Source organism: Bufo bufo, chromosome 1, assembly GCF_905171765.1.
Source record: "Bufo bufo chromosome 1, aBufBuf1.1, whole genome shotgun sequence".
Classification (NCBI taxonomy): domain Eukaryota; kingdom Metazoa; phylum Chordata; class Amphibia; order Anura; family Bufonidae; genus Bufo; species Bufo bufo.
In genome coordinates, this window is record NC_053389.1 from 791,743,001 (window position 1) to 791,761,690 (window position 18,690).

The window sequence follows — 18,690 nt, forward strand, 5'->3', positions numbered from 1 at the left end:
AGCTTCTTCAGTTCACATTGCCAAAAAGGTGGGTCCGTTCGAATCAGTCTCTTTCTCTCTCTTTTTTTTTCCTCTCTCTTTTCCCTGGCATCGATGCTGGCCACCAATTCAGCACGGAGAGTGAAAGCAGGAGAGAGGGGGAACGAAAGAGAGGGAGAGAAAGAGAGAGTTTAAACAGAAAGGAAAAAAACAGCTTTCTCTTCTTTTACTCGAAACAGCCTTTTGAAAAAAAAAAAAAAAAAAAAAATTTTTTCCGTTAGACCTTTTTCCCCTCCTCTTTTGCTATCTTCTAATTTTATATCGATCTTCAGTATTTCTAATGCATACCAAGACATTTTCCTTTATTTTATATTCCAAACACCATCCTTTTTTGCAGATGACTTTCTAGTTGTCTCTGTTGCTTTCTGTTCACCGGGAATTTTCATGTTCATTTTTCTGTTTTAGGCCAAGAACTTGGTGTGCTTGGGAAACAGTATTTTTTAGAATAAGGACTTTTTATATCTAAATATATTTCATAGATACAATTTTTCACATTTTGGCCCCAATTTTACGATACAATTTACTTTTTCCGTTTCATTATTTATATTTTTGCAATTACTTATCCACCCTACTTTCTGTTTCTCTCTCATTCATATACTGATGAGCTCGGAAATTGGATGGTTTTAAATTTCTACAGAAGTTCGATATGACACCAAGACATGGTAACAATTTCCCCTTTAAGTCTTATTCCCATAATGTTGATAAAGCAGATATATTGTCACATTCATGTTTTTTTTCCATCTTCACTGAGTAAGAAAAATGCAAATATTTTTCCATATTCATAAAAAATATAAATGTAAAAAAATGAATAATTACTGGTTTGTTAAATTTTAATGCGTTTTCATTCACTAACAATCATGTTTGAGTCTTCAAGATAAGTCTTGGCTTGCTCCCCTTTTATTAAATCTTTGCATTTACTTTTCCAGGATGAATTTCACCCTTTCATCGAAGCTCTTCTTCCCCATGTGCGAGCATTCTCATACACATGGTTCAATCTCCAAGCAAGGAAGCGCAAATACTTTAAGAAGCATGAGAAGCGGATGTCAAAGGACGAAGAGAGGGCGGTGAAGGACGAATTATTGGGGGAGAAGCCTGAGATCAAGCAGAAGTGGGCGTCACGGCTCTTGGCCAAGCTGAGGAAAGACATCCGGCCTGAGTTCCGAGAGGACTTTGTCCTGACCATCACCGGGAAGAAGCCTCCGTGTTGTGTCCTCTCTAACCCAGATCAGAAGGGCAAAATTCGGAGGATTGACTGCCTTCGCCAGGCAGATAAGGTGTGGAGGTTGGACCTGGTGATGGTCATCCTGTTTAAGGGGATTCCGCTGGAGAGCACAGATGGGGAACGTCTCTATAAGTCACCCCAGTGCTCCAACCCAGGGCTGTGCGTTCAGCCACATCACATTGGAGTTTCCATCAAAGAACTGGACCTCTACCTGGCCTTCTTCGTCCACACGCCTGGTAAGTCTTGTAGTCATTGTTCCTATTTCACACATACATCTTATGCAACCTAATGTCCTTATAAGACCATTATCAGGTCATATGATAATGCCAAATTGAATGTTTCACATCAGATTCCTCTGCATTGGAAACAAGATAAACCTGACCAAAATTGTTATAAAATGGACCTCTGCAATTATATTTCACTGCATTTTCACACTAAAATCCAATGCTGTCATCGCCTCAATAATATATAGGCCCCGAAAACACAGGGGCCTAGCGCAACATTTAAGGATCATTATGTATACCCACTTAGAGGACTTACAGGCCTCAACTTTACTTTTCACTATGAAGTCTTCGCTGTACGCTGGATTTCAGTGAGACATTTAAAAAAGGAGTTCTCCAACAAGACATAATTTATCAGCTGAGTATATTTAGCTATGCTTTATGAATCGTAGGTAGTTATCATTACATTTGAAAGCATACACATATAATATAGAGCTGTACTGTATTAAAATGTATTTAGGGTACTTTCACACTAGTGTTTTTCTTTTCCGGTACTGAGTTTCATCCTAGGGGCTCAATACCGGGAAAAAAATGATCAGTTTTCTCCTAACGCATTCTGAATGGAGAGCAATCCGTTCAGGATGCATCAGGATGTCTTCAGTTCAGTCACTGTATGGTTTTTGGCCAGAGAAAATACCGCAGCATGGTATTTTCTCCTTTTAAAATTCCGGAACACTTGCCGGAATGACGGATCCGGCATTATTTTCCATTGAAATATATTAGTGCCGGATCCGGTCCTAAGTGTTGCGGAAAAAACGGATCCGATGTTGCGGTCTGCGCATGCGCAGACCTTTAAAAAAGTGAAAAAGATCAATACCAGATCCGTTTTTCTGGATGACAACCGGAGAGACAGATCCGGTATTGCAATACATTTGTGAGACAGATCTGCATCCGTATCCGTCTACAAATGGTATCCGTTTGCATACAGATTGCTGGATCAGGCAAGCAGTTCCGGCGACGGAACTGCCTGCCGGAATCCAGCGATGCTAGTGTGAAAGTACCCTTACTTATGCCTTAAAAATGTGTATAATACTGAATGCAACTCAGAAATATCAAATACTTAAAGCAACGTACAAATACAGCAGAACACTGTATTAACATAAGCAAAGACAGGTGTTTTATTGTCTACTCATCACTATCTTTATATATATAAATATACACAAACAGAAATGTGTATCTTCTACATACAAATCAGATATTTTTTCTTATGTTATAACCTATACCCCATTCTTTTTTTAGGATAAACAACATAATAAATTGCTTACCATCCTGTACCTAACTTTTCCATAAAATTTTTATTGTATTTCTTATCTTTATGGTACTGACGAAACATATTTTATCCAGACTAGTTTACTTATGTGATATCAGGTTAACCATAAATTCCAACGTTGTTGTTTAATTTTTTTCATTTAACATTTGTAGATTTCTATAGTGACTTCACATTGGTTACAGTTAAATTGAGCTGGCTGATGTGCACATACTAAAGTATTCAAAATGAGTAGAAAGAAAGCAGTAAAAAATTAATCAAATAGCAGTCAATATATACTGAAGAGGTGAAAAGGAAAGATATATAGGCTAAAGGAAAGATAAAAATGTTAGGATGTTGAGGTGTAAGGACAACGTGGTTCTTTCTGGTATCAGAACTTCCCATCACGTAAAGTAACTGGAGGATTCATGTGACTTGGGTCATGGAGAAAAACTCTAAATATTATATGTGACACCTTGATGTCAGTCCTATTGCATCTTGTTATTTACGACAGAAAAGTGATTCTCTGCACAGGTACAAAAGTTCTGCACCACTGCAAAAACTCAAATACTTGTGGAAGCGCCATGTCTGCTAACCCATAAAATATTCTCTGTGAATTTATTTATGCAGTGAGTGCCTCTATGAGTGCCTCTACAAGAATGTGCACTTCCAACAGTACCGCCATCTTGTATGACAACCCCAGGGAAAAAACACCAGCTTAATGTAAAGAGTATATCAATTTAGATTTCCCTACTTTTATACATCCAGAGACCACCATCTGCACCATATGGAAATATAAGAAAAAAATGTCATATAATGACTTTCGAAAAGCAATCAAATAAAGGTGCATTTTAGTTTCAGTAAGAGGATACGCATGAAGGCAAAAAAATAATTTAGTGGTTAGAAATGTTAGTAGGTCAAAGCCCATGCAGAGGAGGACCTCACCTGTGACCTACCACGTGTCTTGCCATTTGCAACTCTCTATGGTTGTCCTGATTTAGTGTTTGCCATCATGTACAGGACTACTGTATAATATTTATGACCTCATCAACATCGATGATATCATTAGATCATTATTATCCTTTTATAGGATCAAACTGCTACGTTCCGTAATGTATATCCACAACCATTGGAAGATTCGTCAGACTGGTTTCTACCTTAGAGCATTTCCTTTACTTGACTTTTTAGTTTCACATCTGAAGATCTGGGGCTTATTTCGTCACATAGATGTAGGAATTAAGATGTGACTATAATAATATTATAAAATAAATATATCCGTCAGGCATTCCCAAAACGATACCAGTAGGCTGGTTGTTCTTACAGTAAAATAAAATGTAAAAAAATCTGGGAATCGCTGGACATTGCCACAGAGCGAACAGATAATAATGGCGGACACAGGTATTTTATACAGGGTCCAGCCAATGACGGATCTGTGGAATAACATCATATAAACTACTAACAGCAGACATATAAAAATACTTATGGCCTACAGGCAGTTTTTACTATTATGGATTGCCTTCTGCACTGCTGAATTCTGGAAAAGTGTCACTCTGTGTTTTGTGAAGCAGACTATGATAGGAGGGTGATAATTAAAGATACATAACCTGCTCTTGTGTCTGTTGCCATATGCTGGATATAGCAAAACCGTAGCAAACTCCTGCCTGTGTCACCCCGTGGTGGGAGGAGCAGACTCCATGTCATATAGCCCCTCCCTCCTGTCTATGTCACCCTGTGGTAGGAGGGACAGACTCCATGTCACATAGCTCCTCCCTCCTGTCTGTGTCACCCTGTGATGGGAGGAGCAGACTCCACGTCACATAGCTCCTCCTTCCTGTCTGTCACCCTATGGTAGGGGGAGCAGACTCCATGTCACATAGCCCCTCCCTCCTGTCTCTGTCACCCTGTGGTGGGAGGAGCAGAGTCCACATCATATAGCCCCTCCCTCCTGTCTATGTCACCCTGTGGTAGGAGGGGCACACTCAATGTCACATAGCTCCTCCTTCCTGTCTGTGTCACCCTATGGTAGGGGGAGCAGACTCCATGTCACATAGCCCCTCCCTCCTGTCTGTGTCACCCTGTGATGGGAGGAGCAGACTCCACGTCACATAGCTCCTCCTTCCTGTGTGTGTCACCCTATGGTAGGGGGAGCAGACTCCATGTCACATAGCCCCTCCCTCCTGCCTGTGTCACCCTGTGATGGGAGGAGCAGACTCCACGTCACATAGCTCCTCCTTCCTGTGTGTGTCACCCTATGGTAGGGGGAGCAGACTCCATGTCACATAGCCCCTCCCTCCTGTCTGTGTCACCCTGTGATGGGAGGAGCAGACTCCACGTCACATAGCTCCTCCTTCCTGTGTGTCACCCTATGGTAGGGGGAGCAGACTCCATGTCACATAGCCCCTCCCTCCTGTCTCTGTCACCCTGTGGTGGGAGGAGCAGAGTCCACATCATATAGCCCCTCCCTCCTGTCTATGTCACCCTGTGGTAGGAGGGGCACACTCAATGTCACATAGCCCCTCCCTCCTGTGTCACCGTGATGGGAGGAGCAGACTCCATGTCACATAGCCCCTCCCTCCTGTCTGTCACCCTGTAGTAGAAGGAGCAGACTCCATGTCACATAGCTCCTCCCTCCTGTCTATGTCACCCTGTGTGTGGTGGGAGGAGCAGACTCCACATCATATAGTCCCTCCCTTCTGTCTATGTCACCCTGTGATGGGAGGAGCAGACTCCATGTCACATAGCTCCTCCCTCCTGTCTATGTCACCCTGTGTGTGGTGGGAGGAGCAGACTCCACGTCATATAGCCCCTCCCTTCTGTCTATGTCACCCTGTGATGGGAGGAGCAGACTCTGTGTCACATAGCTCCTCCCTCCTGTCTATGTCACCCTGTGGTGGGAGGAGCAGACTCCACATCATATAGCCCCTCCCTTCTGCCTATGTCACCCTGTGATGGGAGGAGCAGACTCCGTGTCACATAGCTCCTTCCTCCCATTTGTCTCACCTTGAGGTAGGAGGGTCTGACTCTATATTATATAGCCCCATCTTTTTTATGCTATCCCCTGCTGGAAAGGACAAGGAAAGGACATGTAAAACTTCAGGTTGTCCAGCTTCATGTAGATGGGAAGTTGTCACATTAATACCATCTGTATTCTGTCTACTAAGTTTCTTATCTCCAAATAGAAAATTAATTACTGACATAAACATGAGCAGCTGAACATGATAGGTCAGAAATCCTCACCTGAAAAATTCTCAAGTTCTTACAAGCAGATTTAACCCATCAGTGAAAGAAATCCAAAACAACATAGAAAAATAATACAATAATTTATTAAAGGAGTTGGCTACTTTATATATTATGGGTTCTAAACAGTGGGTAAAGGGGGAATATGTCATTCACTAATATACAGTGTACTGAATTTTGCACTGTTTTATTACATTTGAGGTGCTGTCCTTCGGTCATCTAGGCCTTGTCCTAAGGGCTCATTCAGACGGCCGTATGCTGTCCGCAAAAATGCAGATCCGTATTTTTTTGCGGATTAGATACTTTCCCATTTACTTCTATGGGGCCCTTTTCTTCTATTGCACTGCTCAGTAAAAAAATTAAACATGTCCTATACTTGAAATTCAGGACATGGCCCTATTGAAGTCTATGGATCAGCAAAAAAGTGGAATGCAATCAATTTTTTTGCGGACATGCTGAACTATCAGTGTCTCCCATTGTACCACACTGCGCTAATTTCCAGCTGCACAAATGCAGAGGAAAGTGCTGTTCAAAGCTTTCACCTGCCGCAGACAGAAACTGAAGCAGGTACAATGTGGTACCATAAGGGAATGACATGACCCTTTAGTAGCGGTCATTTTTTGGAACCATACCCCCTGAGCAAAGGGTACCTTAAAATTGTGATTTTGGGGTTTCATAAGCTGTAAGCCATAATCATCCAAATTATAACAAATAAAGACTTTAACTATCTCGCTTTGCATGTAATGAGTCTCTCATATGTTAGTTTCACCTTTTAAGTCGCATTACTGAAATAAATGAACTTTGCATGATATTCAAATTTTTCGAGTTTCACCTGTGTATATATATATATATATATATATATATATGTCAGTCACATTAAGCACAAGATCAAATAATATTATAATATTATGACTGTGGAACATATAAGTCACATTATGTGACCTTCACTAGGACTAACCTTCGATTCCTATGTATTTATTAAATGATAATTACTTTACAGTCATTAGAAGTTACATACAGTATTTTTATGGTTATAGATCTGCTAGAATGTTAGGTACAAGTACTAAATGTCTTTCCTCATGTATTAATTAATACACGGAATTTTATTGCTGGTATAATTTCCTTCCCTTCATGAATAGTGTTCACAAGCCAATACATGCCACCACATTACAGCCGACAATGGAGAATTGCAACTACACTCCAGAATATTTTGCCAATTACACAGTTCGCTTGTTTACACTGATCCAACAGAAAACCAACATTTTTAATAGGTCAGGAAATTTGAAAGGAAACACTGAACATCCAACTAGGCTAAAAAACACTCTTGTGTGATCTGGCCTTTAAATTGTATTGCCAAATTTTACATTTATCTTACTAAACAGACTGGAAATGCTTGGTTAGGTTTAGACATCTATTGTAGATGCAAGATCTTCAGAAAATAAATAATTCAAGATTATATACAAAATTTTGGTTAAAAAAAAATAGTTTGGCTCAAAATCAGGATTAAAACATTCTACTTTGATGTCTTGGTCTTAGAGTCAGCATTTCCCGATGCCCAAGACTCCAACCAAACAAATGGGTTTTACCAGATTAAAGGTCACTGATGTAACTTTAAAGGTGTTGTTCGCCTCTGGCCATCTCTCGGACAGACCCCCAGCATGGTTGGACATGCGGAAGTAATCATGCTTTCCAGATCCTTGTCGCTGGGTTCCAGCTACTTTAGTCCCCCCAGGTTGGAGCAGCAAACAGTTTTTGCCGTGTCCACATTCAGGTTGATGTGTGTCACGTGACTCAGAAACATGCAGCATGGTAGACACGTCATTAATACAGGCAGTCGTTGGATGAAGTGGCCACATGACCCCTGTCAAACCAGATGTGGACTTGGAGAGAACTGAGAGCATCACCGGGGAGGAGCAGGAACCCAGCGACGGGGATCAGGTAAGAATTGTCCCTTGTGCAGCTCCAGCCATGCTAGGGGTTGTCTGTATTAGAGGCCCCCCCAAAGTTGAACAATCCCTTTAAAAATCTATTTTGGTCTCAGAATTGACACTCTACAGTTGTCTTATCTTCCTAGCATTTGGAATAGCATTTTATATCATGGTTGTCTCACTATGTGGTGGGTGGGACGGTCTCTCAATGTTATACTGTAGATAAATTTCTGTTACACTTGGTCTCTCACTGCCATGTCGTTGTGTCCCTTTGGTTTTGCTGGGAACCCCTGGCAATGAAGGAGTGACTCTTCTCCTCCCTCTTATTTTTATGTTCTCTGTTCCAACTTTTCTCTTGCCAAATAAACAGGGGAGCAGCTGAATTTCCTCTCACGGAGACATCTGTGATCGAACAGACGTTGGGGACAGAGTATGGGGACTCTGGCAATCCTTTCTTCCTGAGGTGGGGGGAGGACAGTGCAAAGGAGAGACCCTGAAGGTGTCAGTCAAAAGAGGCATAGCCCTATAAAGAGTGTCTTTGGCTTCAATGTATCCCATTCAAAATAAATTCCATTACACAGTTTATTTCATCTATTCAATTCCCAAGCTCCATTAACAGCTTGTCGTCCCCACCTACCACAAAAAGCCAATCAGTGACTACTTTAAACAAGACTTTCCTGCTAAGCAAATATTAAATATTACTATACAAATGAAGCGAGTGAATGAATAGCAAAAGCAGTTCATATGTAAATGAGATGCACAAAGGTTTCTGAAAATTGCATCTACAAACTAAAAATGTGTTTTTTTAGCAATTACTTTTATTTTTAAATTCAACCTTTAAAAATCATGTCATATCACCCATCATACATATATCATTGCTATACTTTACTTTTTGTACTTTACAATATACTCAGAAGGTGAATAATAAGACAAACAAGAGTCAGGTTACTATTAAAAGGTGGTATCAATGCAAGAGTTTAGGACCAAAGTAACTATACTAAATTACTACAGGGATTAAAAGATGATCATGAACCAGGTTACTGTAATAAGATGTTACAGGGTAATAAGAGGATCAGGAGCCGGGTTACTGTAACAAGATGTTACAGGGGTAATAAGAGGATCAGGAGCTGGGTTACTGTAATAAGATATTACAGGGTAATAAGAGGATCAGGAGCCGGGTTACTGTAATAAGATGTTACAGGGTAATAAGAGGATCAGGATCCGGGTTACTGTAATAAGATGTTACAGGGTAATAAGAGGATCAGAAGCCGGGTTACTGTAATAAGATGATACAGGGGTAATAAGAGGATCAGGATCCGGGTTACTGTAATAAGATGTTACAGGGGTAATAAGAGGATCAGGAGCCGGGTTACTGTAATAAGATGTTACAGGGGTAATAAGAGGATCAGGAGCCGGGTTACTGTAATAAGATGTTACAGGGGTAATAAGAGGATCAGGTGTAGGGTTACTGTAATAAGATGTTACAGGGTAATAAGAGGATCAGGAGCCGGGTTACTGTAATAAGATGTTACAGGGTAATAAGAGGATCAGGAGCCGGGTTACTGTAATAAGATGTTACAGGGTAATAAGAGGATCAGGAGCCGGGTTACTGTAATAAGATGTTACAGGGGTAATAAGAGGACCAGGATCCGGGTTACTGTAATAAGATGTTATAGGAGTAATAAGATGTTACAGGGTAATAAGAGGATCAGGAGCCGGGTTACTGTAATAAGATGTTACAGGGGTAAAAAGAGGACCAGGATCCGGGTTACTGTAATAAGATGTTATAGGAGTAATAAGATGTTATAGGGGTAATAAGAGGATCAGGAGCCGGGTTACTGTAATAAGATGTTACAGGGTAATAAGGGGATCAGGAGCCGGGTTACTGTAATAAGATGTTACAGGGTAATAAGAGGATCAGGAGCCAGGTTACTGTAATAAGATGTTACAGGGTAATAAGAGGATCAGGAGCCAGGTTACTGTAATAAGATGTTACAGGGTAATAAGAGGATCAGGAGCCAGGTTACTATAATAAGATGTTACAGTGGTAATAAGAGGATCAGGAGCCAGGTTACTGTAATAATGTGCTAAAGAGCAATATGAGGCCTAGAAATACAGTAACTATACTAAATCTGCCACAGTCTTATATAGGGGTCAGGATATGGGTTACTCATGACAGTAAAGGGTTAATTAGACCTTCAGAAGCTTTAGAAGATATCATAGTGGTTATAAAAAACTGAATACCATGTTCCAGCAAGTCAGAGGTTCAGTTGAGGACAGTAACATGCACCTGTAAGAGACATTTGTCTCTGCTTTGTCCTCTAGTTAGTTTACCCTGTGCGTGTTTGCTCTGGCAGAGGGGAGGTATTCCGAGGTGTACAGAAATATACAGAGGAGGGCAGAGCTGCTCTTACACAGTGGAGCATTGTGTGCCTGTACTTGTGTTTATTCACAAATTAACCCTTTCCGTACTGTTCTTTTCACACTTTTTTTACTTGAGTTTTCTCCCTAAGCTTTCAGTCTCGTATACCACCATGTACCCAACAGTTGTTGTGTTAGGTAGTTGTATTTCTCACCTAATTGTCAGTTTCTTTCCTGTGTTTTTTTTTCCCAGCGGATTTACTGTTACAGTCTCCATTCTGTATTTCTTTTTCATTATGTACTTTATTTTATGGGGGTGAACAGGGGCGGATTGGCCATAGACCTTACAGGGACATTTCCCGATATTCCGATGCCCAGAGGGCCGCCCAAGCCCCCATCTCTGCCACTGGATGGGTACATAATAAGCTATCAGTCGTAATTAACTCTGTGAGAATCAAGTACTGATGTACCCAGCCAGCGACATGCCCTCCTGAATTCAACTATGTCCCTAATCTCACCTCCTAAGCACCCTGCTCCATATCTTAATCGGAGACAACTGGAAGAGGAGGAGAGAAAATGGCCTCTATTGATGGCCAACTCAGAGGGACAGCTTTTGGGGCAATATATTGTGCGGCACTGTGGACTTTTGTTACTCCACCTCCTGTCAATATAGACCCTCCTACAATATGAGGCAACTTTTAGGTATTGTTTTCCAGGGCCACTTTAGGTTCCCAATCCGTCCCTGGGGGTGAATTTATCATGGGGGTAATATTTGAAGTCAGCTTTGCTTGAGTCTGTGTTTCCGTACTTTATGCCACATTTATCAAATGTCGCATGTTTGATTAATTTGTCTCATCTATAAACATAACACTTTTGTCTAGAAAAGCCAATCCAGTTTTACTACTCCTTCCTTCGACTGGTGTGAGATTGTGACATAAATCTGGAGAAATGAATAGGTTTCATACGTTCTTCAAAAAAAATGCTAATCGGACTCAGACTAAAACTACAGTCATGTGTATGAGTACTTAAAGGGAACCTGGCATCCACCTTATGGTGACCTCACTGAGGGCAGCATAAAATAGTGACAGAAATGCTGATCTCAGCAGTGTGTCACTCATGAGCTAAAAGTAAGTGGTTGCTGAGAACCAGCATCATAACCATTGCAGCCCAGGCCTGGAAAAGAGTCACATCTACCTGAGAAGAGTCCTGGTTATTCATAATCTCCTGCTCTCTCCCCCCCCCCCCCCCCCCCTCCCAATGTCCTGGGTAATGGCCACTGTGGTGAAACAGTTAAAGGTCCATTCTAAGTGCCAATATGTGGCTTTCACAGTTGGAGACAATCCCTTTTCAACTTTCTCACAGGAAGGGTGGCTTCACACACAGCAAGATATATGACAAAAAAATTCTATCCGGTGTTTCATAGATTTTTAACCAATTCCACAATAATGTGCAGTTGGAAGAAGAATTAAGTTGGCCATACACTTTAGATTAATGTCAGCCTGATCCAGCATTTTCAGTCGGACCAGCAAACCATCTAATGTACAGTCGTGGCCAAAAGTTTTGAGAATTACATAAATATTGGAAATTGGAAAAGTTGCTGCTTAAGTTTTTATAATAGCAATTTGCATATACTCCAGAATGTTATGAAGAGTGATCAGATGAATTGCATAGTCCTTCTTTGCCATGAAAATTAATCCCAAAAAAAACTTTCCACTGCATTTCATTGCTGTCATTAAAGGACCTGCTGAGATCATTTAAGTAATCGTCTTGTTAACTCAGGTGAGAATGTTGACGGGCACAAGGCTGGAGATCATTATGTCAGGCTGATTGGGTTAAAATGGCAGACTCGACATGTTAAAAGTAGGGCAATGCTTGAAATCATTGTTCTTCCATTGTTAACCATGGTGACCTGCAAAGAAACGAGTGCATAAAAATGGCTTAACAGGCAAGGATATTGTGGCTACTAAGATTGCACCTCAATCAACAATTTATAGGATCATCAAGAACTTCAAGGAAAGAGGTTCAATTCTTGTTAAGAAGGCTTTAGGGCGTCCAAGAAAGTCCAGCAATCGCGAGGATCGTCTCCTAAAGAGGATTCAGCTTCGGGATCGGAGTGCCACCAGTGCAGAGCTTGCTCAGGAATGGCAGCAGGCAGGTGTGAGCGCATCTGCACGCACAGTGAGACGAAGACTTTTGGAAGATGGCCTGGTGTCAAGAAGGGCAGCAAAGAAGCCACTTCTCTCCAAAAAAAACATCAGGGACAGATTGATCTTCTGCAGAAAGTATGGTGAATGGACTGCTGAGGACTGGGGCAAAGTCATATTCTCCGATGAAGCCTCTTTCCGATTGTTTGGGGCATCTGGAAAAAGGCTTGTCCGGAGAAGAAAAGGTGAGCGCTACCATCAGTCCTGTGTCATGCCAACAGTAAAGCATCCTGAGACTATTCATGTGTGGGGTAGCTTCTCATCCAAGGGAGTGGGCTTACTCACAATTTTGCCCAAAAACACAGCCATGAATAAAGAATGGTACCAAAACACCCTCCAACAGCAACTTCTTCCAACAATCCAACAACAGTTTGGTGAAAAACAATGCATTTTCCAGCACGATGGAGCACCGTGCCATAAGGCAAAAGTGATAACTAAGTGGCTCGGGGACCAAAACGTTGACATTTTGGGTCCATGGCCTGGAAACTCCCCAGATCTTAATCCCATTGAGAACTTGTGGTCAATCCTCAAGAGGCGGGTGGACAAACAAAAACCCACTAATTCTGACAAACTCCAAGAAGTGATTATGAAAGAATGGGTTGCTATCAGTCAGGAATTGGCCCAGAAGTTGATTGAGAGCATGCCCAGTCGAATTGCAGAGGTCCTGAAAAAGAAGGGCCAACACTGCAAATACTGACTCTTTGCATAAATGTCATGTAATTGTCGATAAAAGCCTTTGAAACGTATGAAGTGCGTGAAATTATATTTCACTACATCACAGAAACAACTGAAACAAAGATCTAAAAGCAGTTTAGCAGCAAACTTTGTGAAAACTAATATTTGTGTCATTCTCAAAACTTTTGGCCACGACTGTATAATGAGTACGCATGTATATTTTATGCTCTTGGGGGAGATAGGTTTTAAACACTCGATGGTCTATGGCCAGCTTAAGGGGTTGTGCAGCCTGTTTATATTGACGACATATCCTCAGGACAGGTCATCAATATCTGATCTGATGGAGCGCTGGCACGCCTGCCTATCATCTGTTTGAAGAGGAGGCAATGTTCCATGAGTGCGCTACTTCCTCTTCAAGATTACACTGCGCATCGTCTCCCTTGTAGGGGTTGCACAGTGTAACCATTTAAGTGAATGGAGCGAGCATTTGTATATACACTGCAATTCCGAGACAACGCTGCGCTGACATGGAGCATCATCTCTTCTTTAAACAGCTAATCAGTCGGGGTGCCGGATGTCCTGAGGATAGGTCATTAATACAAACAGGCTGCACAACTCTTTTAAGTTCTTAAGTATCTTTTTCTTTGGAATATACTTCTGGTTTTGGCTCAAAATTATTGCACCAAAAAGTACAGTTTTTCCAAAAAAGAGTGTGAAACCTCTCACAAGACCTAAATATAGTAGATTGTTAAGAATATAGTATCTTAACAATCTAAATATTGCTAGTATCACTTTCCAATATCATAGACATTAATATAAGGACTACGTGACCATGTCATTTTGAGATATTTATTTTATGTGGGCCTGACAACAGATTTGCCAAATGGAATTTTTCAACCACTAAGTTTGATCGAGAATTATGTGAGTCCATGTCAGTGTGGTCACCTAGTGACCGAACAATGGCTGAGGTTATACTGCATCTGTTGCTTAGACTACATTTTTATACAATCTCAAGCAACAAGTGATCTTCCAATATGGGGAAAGAGTCATTACCATCTTTGCAGCTGTTTGGGCATTGGTGCAAATAAATACAATCATAAGCAGCAAGAGTAGTAAAGAGAATGAAAATCACTATTTGCTTTGCAATAGCTCAGTGAAAGTCTTTTAAATGACATTCATATCCCACCCTTGTATTTGTATTGTTATCCTGTTATCCTCAGCACATTTAACAATGCGTTATTCTTTGTGGGAAGGCTCTAAAGGCAGCTGCACAAGGCGGGAAGCACTTGGCTCAAGGCTGTGAAATAAGTGTTCGGAAGCGGCAGGGACAGAAATACGTGAGAATGTTTCCTCTGATACATCAGCTACACAATTATCCTGAATTTCAGCTTAACTCACTTTGGTTTCATATACATGGTTACTCGGCATTCCACCATACTATCCCCTAAAAGCAATATTTGGAAAGGAGACTAGCTCTGTAATATGACTTCTGATGGGTGATGCCACATAGGGTCCCATAGAAGGCCATGAGTGCTGTATTAATAGTCACATTGGAGAATAGTCATTAGGAGACCACTCAGAATGGGAAACCAGTCATTGGGGTGGGTGATGCTACGTAGAGTCCCATAGAAGGCTATGGGTGCTATATTACTAGTCACGTTGGGGACCAGCCTTTAGGAAACCAGTCACAGGGATAAGTGATGCCACAGAGTTTAATAGAAGGATATGGGTGCTGTATTAAAAGTCACATTGAAGATCAGTCATTGGGATGAGTGATACCACACAGTCCCGTACAGGGCTTTAGGTGCCGTATTAATACTCACATTGGAGACCAGTCACTGGGATGAGTGATGCCACACAGAGTCCCGTACAGGGCTATGGGTGCCGTATTAATACTCACATTGGAGACCAGTCACTGGGATGAGAGATGCCACGCAGAGTCTTGAAGAAGGCTATGGGCGCTGTATTAATAGGCATGTTGGAGAACAGTCATTGGGAGACCAGGTAGCAACAATTACGATCAATTAAAAATTATTTGTGTACATCATTTGCATGCAGTGATGATGATGAAAAACCTCACCCCAATAATATGATGGTAACCTAAAACAAAATTAGGCTATTTTTGTTTCACGCTAAGCCGAAAAATAGGTTGACAAACTTTGACACAACTCTTTTGTAAAGTAAATCTGAATCACTGCTTAGTCTTGGAACACAGGGGAGTCTTTGTCTTCGAGTACTTCTAGTTGTACACTGAACAAAAATATAAAAGCAACACTTTCGGTTTTGCTCCCATTTTGCATGAGCTGAACTCAAAGATCTGAAACATTTTCTACATACACAAAAGACCCATTACTCTCAAATATTGTTCACAAATCTGTCTAAATCTGTGTTAGTGAGCAATTCTGATTAGACAGCATGAATATTGCGCAGGTGTGCCTTAGACTGCCCACAATAAAAGACCACTCTGAAATGTGCAGTTTGATCACACAGCACAATGCCACAGATGTTGCAACGTTTGAGGGAGCGTACAATTGGCATGCTGACTGCAGGAATGTCTACCAGAGCTGTTGCCCATGCAATGAATGTTTATTTCTCTACCATACGCCGTCTCCAAAGGTGTTTCAGAGAATTTGGCAGTACAGCCATACGGCCTCGCAACTGCAGACCACGTGCAACCACACCAGCCCAGGACCTCCACATCCAGCATGTTCACCTCCATGATTGTCTGAGACCAGCCACCTGGACAGTTGCAGCAACAATCGGTTTGCATAACTAAAGAATTTCTGCACAAATTGTCAGAAACCGTCTCAGGGAAGCTCATCTGCATGCTCGTCGTCCTCATCGGTGTCTGGACCTGACTGCAGTTCATCGTCGTAACCGATTTGAGTAGGAGAATGCTCACATTCGATGGCGTCTGGCATGTTGGAGAGGCGTTCTGTTCACGGATGAGTCCCAATTTTCACCGTTCAGTGCAGATGGCAGACGGCGTGTGTGGCGTCGTGTGGCTGAGCGGTTTGCTGACGTTAACGTTGTGGATCGAGTCGCCCATGGTGACGGTAGGGTTATGGTATGGGCAGGAGTATGTTATGGACAATGAACACAGGTGCATTTTATTGATGGCATTTTGAATGCACAGAGATACCGTGACGAGATCCTGAGGCCCATTGTTGTGCCATTCATCCACGACCATCACCTCATGTTGCAGCATGATAATGCATGACCCCATATTGCAAGGATCTGTACACAATTCCTGGAAGCTGAAAACATCCCAGTTCTTGCATGGCCAGCATACTCACCGGACATGTCACCCATTGAGCATGTTTGGGATGCTCTGGATCGGCATATACGACAGCGTGTTCCAGTTACTTCCAATATTCTGCAACTTCGCACAGCTATTGAAGAGGAGTGGACCAACATTGCACAGGCCACAATCAACAACCTGATCAACTGTATGGGACGGAGATGTGTTACACTACGTGAGGCAAATGGTGGCCACACCAGATACTGACTGGTTTTCTGCCCCCCCAGTAAGGCAAAACTGTGCACATTTCAGAGTGGTCTTTTATTGTGGGCAGTCTAAGGCACACCTGTGCAATATTCATGCTGTCTAATCAGCACCTTGATATGACACACCTGTGAGGTGGGATGGATTATCTCGGCAAAGGAGAAGTGCTCACTAACACAGATTTACACAGATTTGTGAACAATATTTGAGAGTAATGGGTCCTTTGTGTATGTAGAAAAAAAAATCCAATTTTTGAGTTCAACTCATGCAAAATGAGAACAAAACCAAAAGTGTTGCGTTTATATTTTTGTTCAGTGTATATAGGAAAAAGGGTGCAGGTATGCCTACAATTTTCGTGATATAAAATACAAAAGAGTTCCTTTAGCACATATAACTCTTTTCAATGCTAGAATAGCTTTTCAAAGCTAGTACTTGAAAAAAAACACTAGTCTAGAATTGTAATGCATTGTACTTGATAAATAAAAGATTTTTTTTTTTTATATATCATGAGAATTGTCAGTGTATCTTCTGTAAGGAGTACCAACAACGTCTGATATCAGAGCACTCTTTTAAAGTCTCGGCCCCCACTCAAGTAAAAAATAGAGAAGCATTTCTGTTACAAAGGTTTCTAAAGAGTCACATTAACGCTGTTATATTGCTATATTCACTCTAAGAACTGCTCATTTCACACTCACTCACTGTAACTCTAAAAGAACACAAAAATTGAGATAGCATCAAAAAGGCTTTTTTCATCGAAAAATCTACATAAAAATGTTGAGCCTCTTTGTAAATACTTTGATTTACTTTTCTTGTACTTATCTAGAATTACAGGATCCTCCTTTCATCTGCTGGTTTCCTGCTGCCAGAAGACAGTACATTATGAAATCTTAGATGATAGGGTACTTTCACACTAGTGTTAAAGTTTTCCGGTATTGAGATCCGTCATAGGGGCTCAATACCGGAAAAAAACACTTCCGTTTTCTCCCCATTCATCGTCAATGGGGAAAAAATTGAACTGAACAGAACGGAGTGCTTCAAAATGCATTCTGTTCAGTTTAGTTGCGTTCCCAGACCGGAGAGCAAACCGCAACATGTTGTAGTTTGCTTTCCGTCCTGGGGATGCGGAGCAAAACAGATCCATCATGACCCCAATGCAAGTCAATGGGGACGGATCAGTTTTCTCTGCCACAATCTGCCACAATCGAAAACTGATCCGTCCCCCATTGGCTTTCAATGGAGTTAATGACGGATCTGTTTTGGCAAGGTTAAAAATATGTTAAAGATAATACAACCGGATCCGTTCATAACGGATGCAGATGGTTATATTATCAGTAATGGAAGCGTTTTTGCTGGACCCTGCCGGATCCAGCAAAAACGCTAGTGTGAAAGTAGCCTTCCACAGTCACATGACTGACAGCGGGATGAGATAAACTGCTGTTTCTAAGGGCAACCAAGAAAATATTGAAAGCAGTTATGTATATATATATATATAGAGGAAACATCCTAAAGTAACTTTAAATCAGTGTAAACATAATATACAATGCCTTGCAAAAGTATTCACCCCCTTGACTTTTTTTTGTGTTCTTTGGTGCCTCACAACCTGGAATTAACATGGATTGTTTGAGGATTTGCATCATTTGATTTACAGAACATGCCCACAACTTTGAAGATGGTTTTTTTATAATTATTCACCCCCCCCCCCCCCCCCCCCCCAAAGTCAATACTTTGAAGAACCACCTTTTGCGGGAATCACAGCTCCACATCTTACCACCGGGATTTTTCCCCATTCCTCCTTGCAAAACTGATTTTCTATTGGATTGAGATCTGGGCTGTGACTCGGCCATTCCAACACATTTACATATTTCCATTTAAACCAGTCAAGTGTTGCTTTAGCAGAGTGTTTGGGGTCATTGTCCTGCTGGAAGGTGAACCTCCGTCCTAGCCTCAAATCACGCACAGAGTGGTACAGGTTTTGCTCAAGAATATCCCTGT

At 41.4% G+C, this 18,690-nt stretch overlaps 1 protein-coding gene across 7 annotated transcripts in view; it reads left to right on the forward strand.

Moving 5' to 3' along the window:
* The window catches only part of NFIX (nuclear factor I X), a 167,810-nt gene that overhangs the window by 82,651 nt on the left and 66,469 nt on the right, over window positions 1-18,690 (forward strand). For 6 of the 7 annotated variants that reach the window (XR_005775683.1, XM_040414996.1, XM_040414994.1 and 3 more), the window contains one exon: window positions 966-1,497. Coding sequence is in view for 6 of the 7 variants with exons in the window: in XM_040414996.1 (XP_040270930.1) it covers window positions 966-1,497 (532 nt within the window). In the remaining variant the exon portion in view is untranslated. Of the gene's footprint in view, window positions 1-74; window positions 702-965; window positions 1,498-18,690 lie in introns of those variants that run through there. The other variant, XM_040414997.1, reaches the window with a different exon arrangement.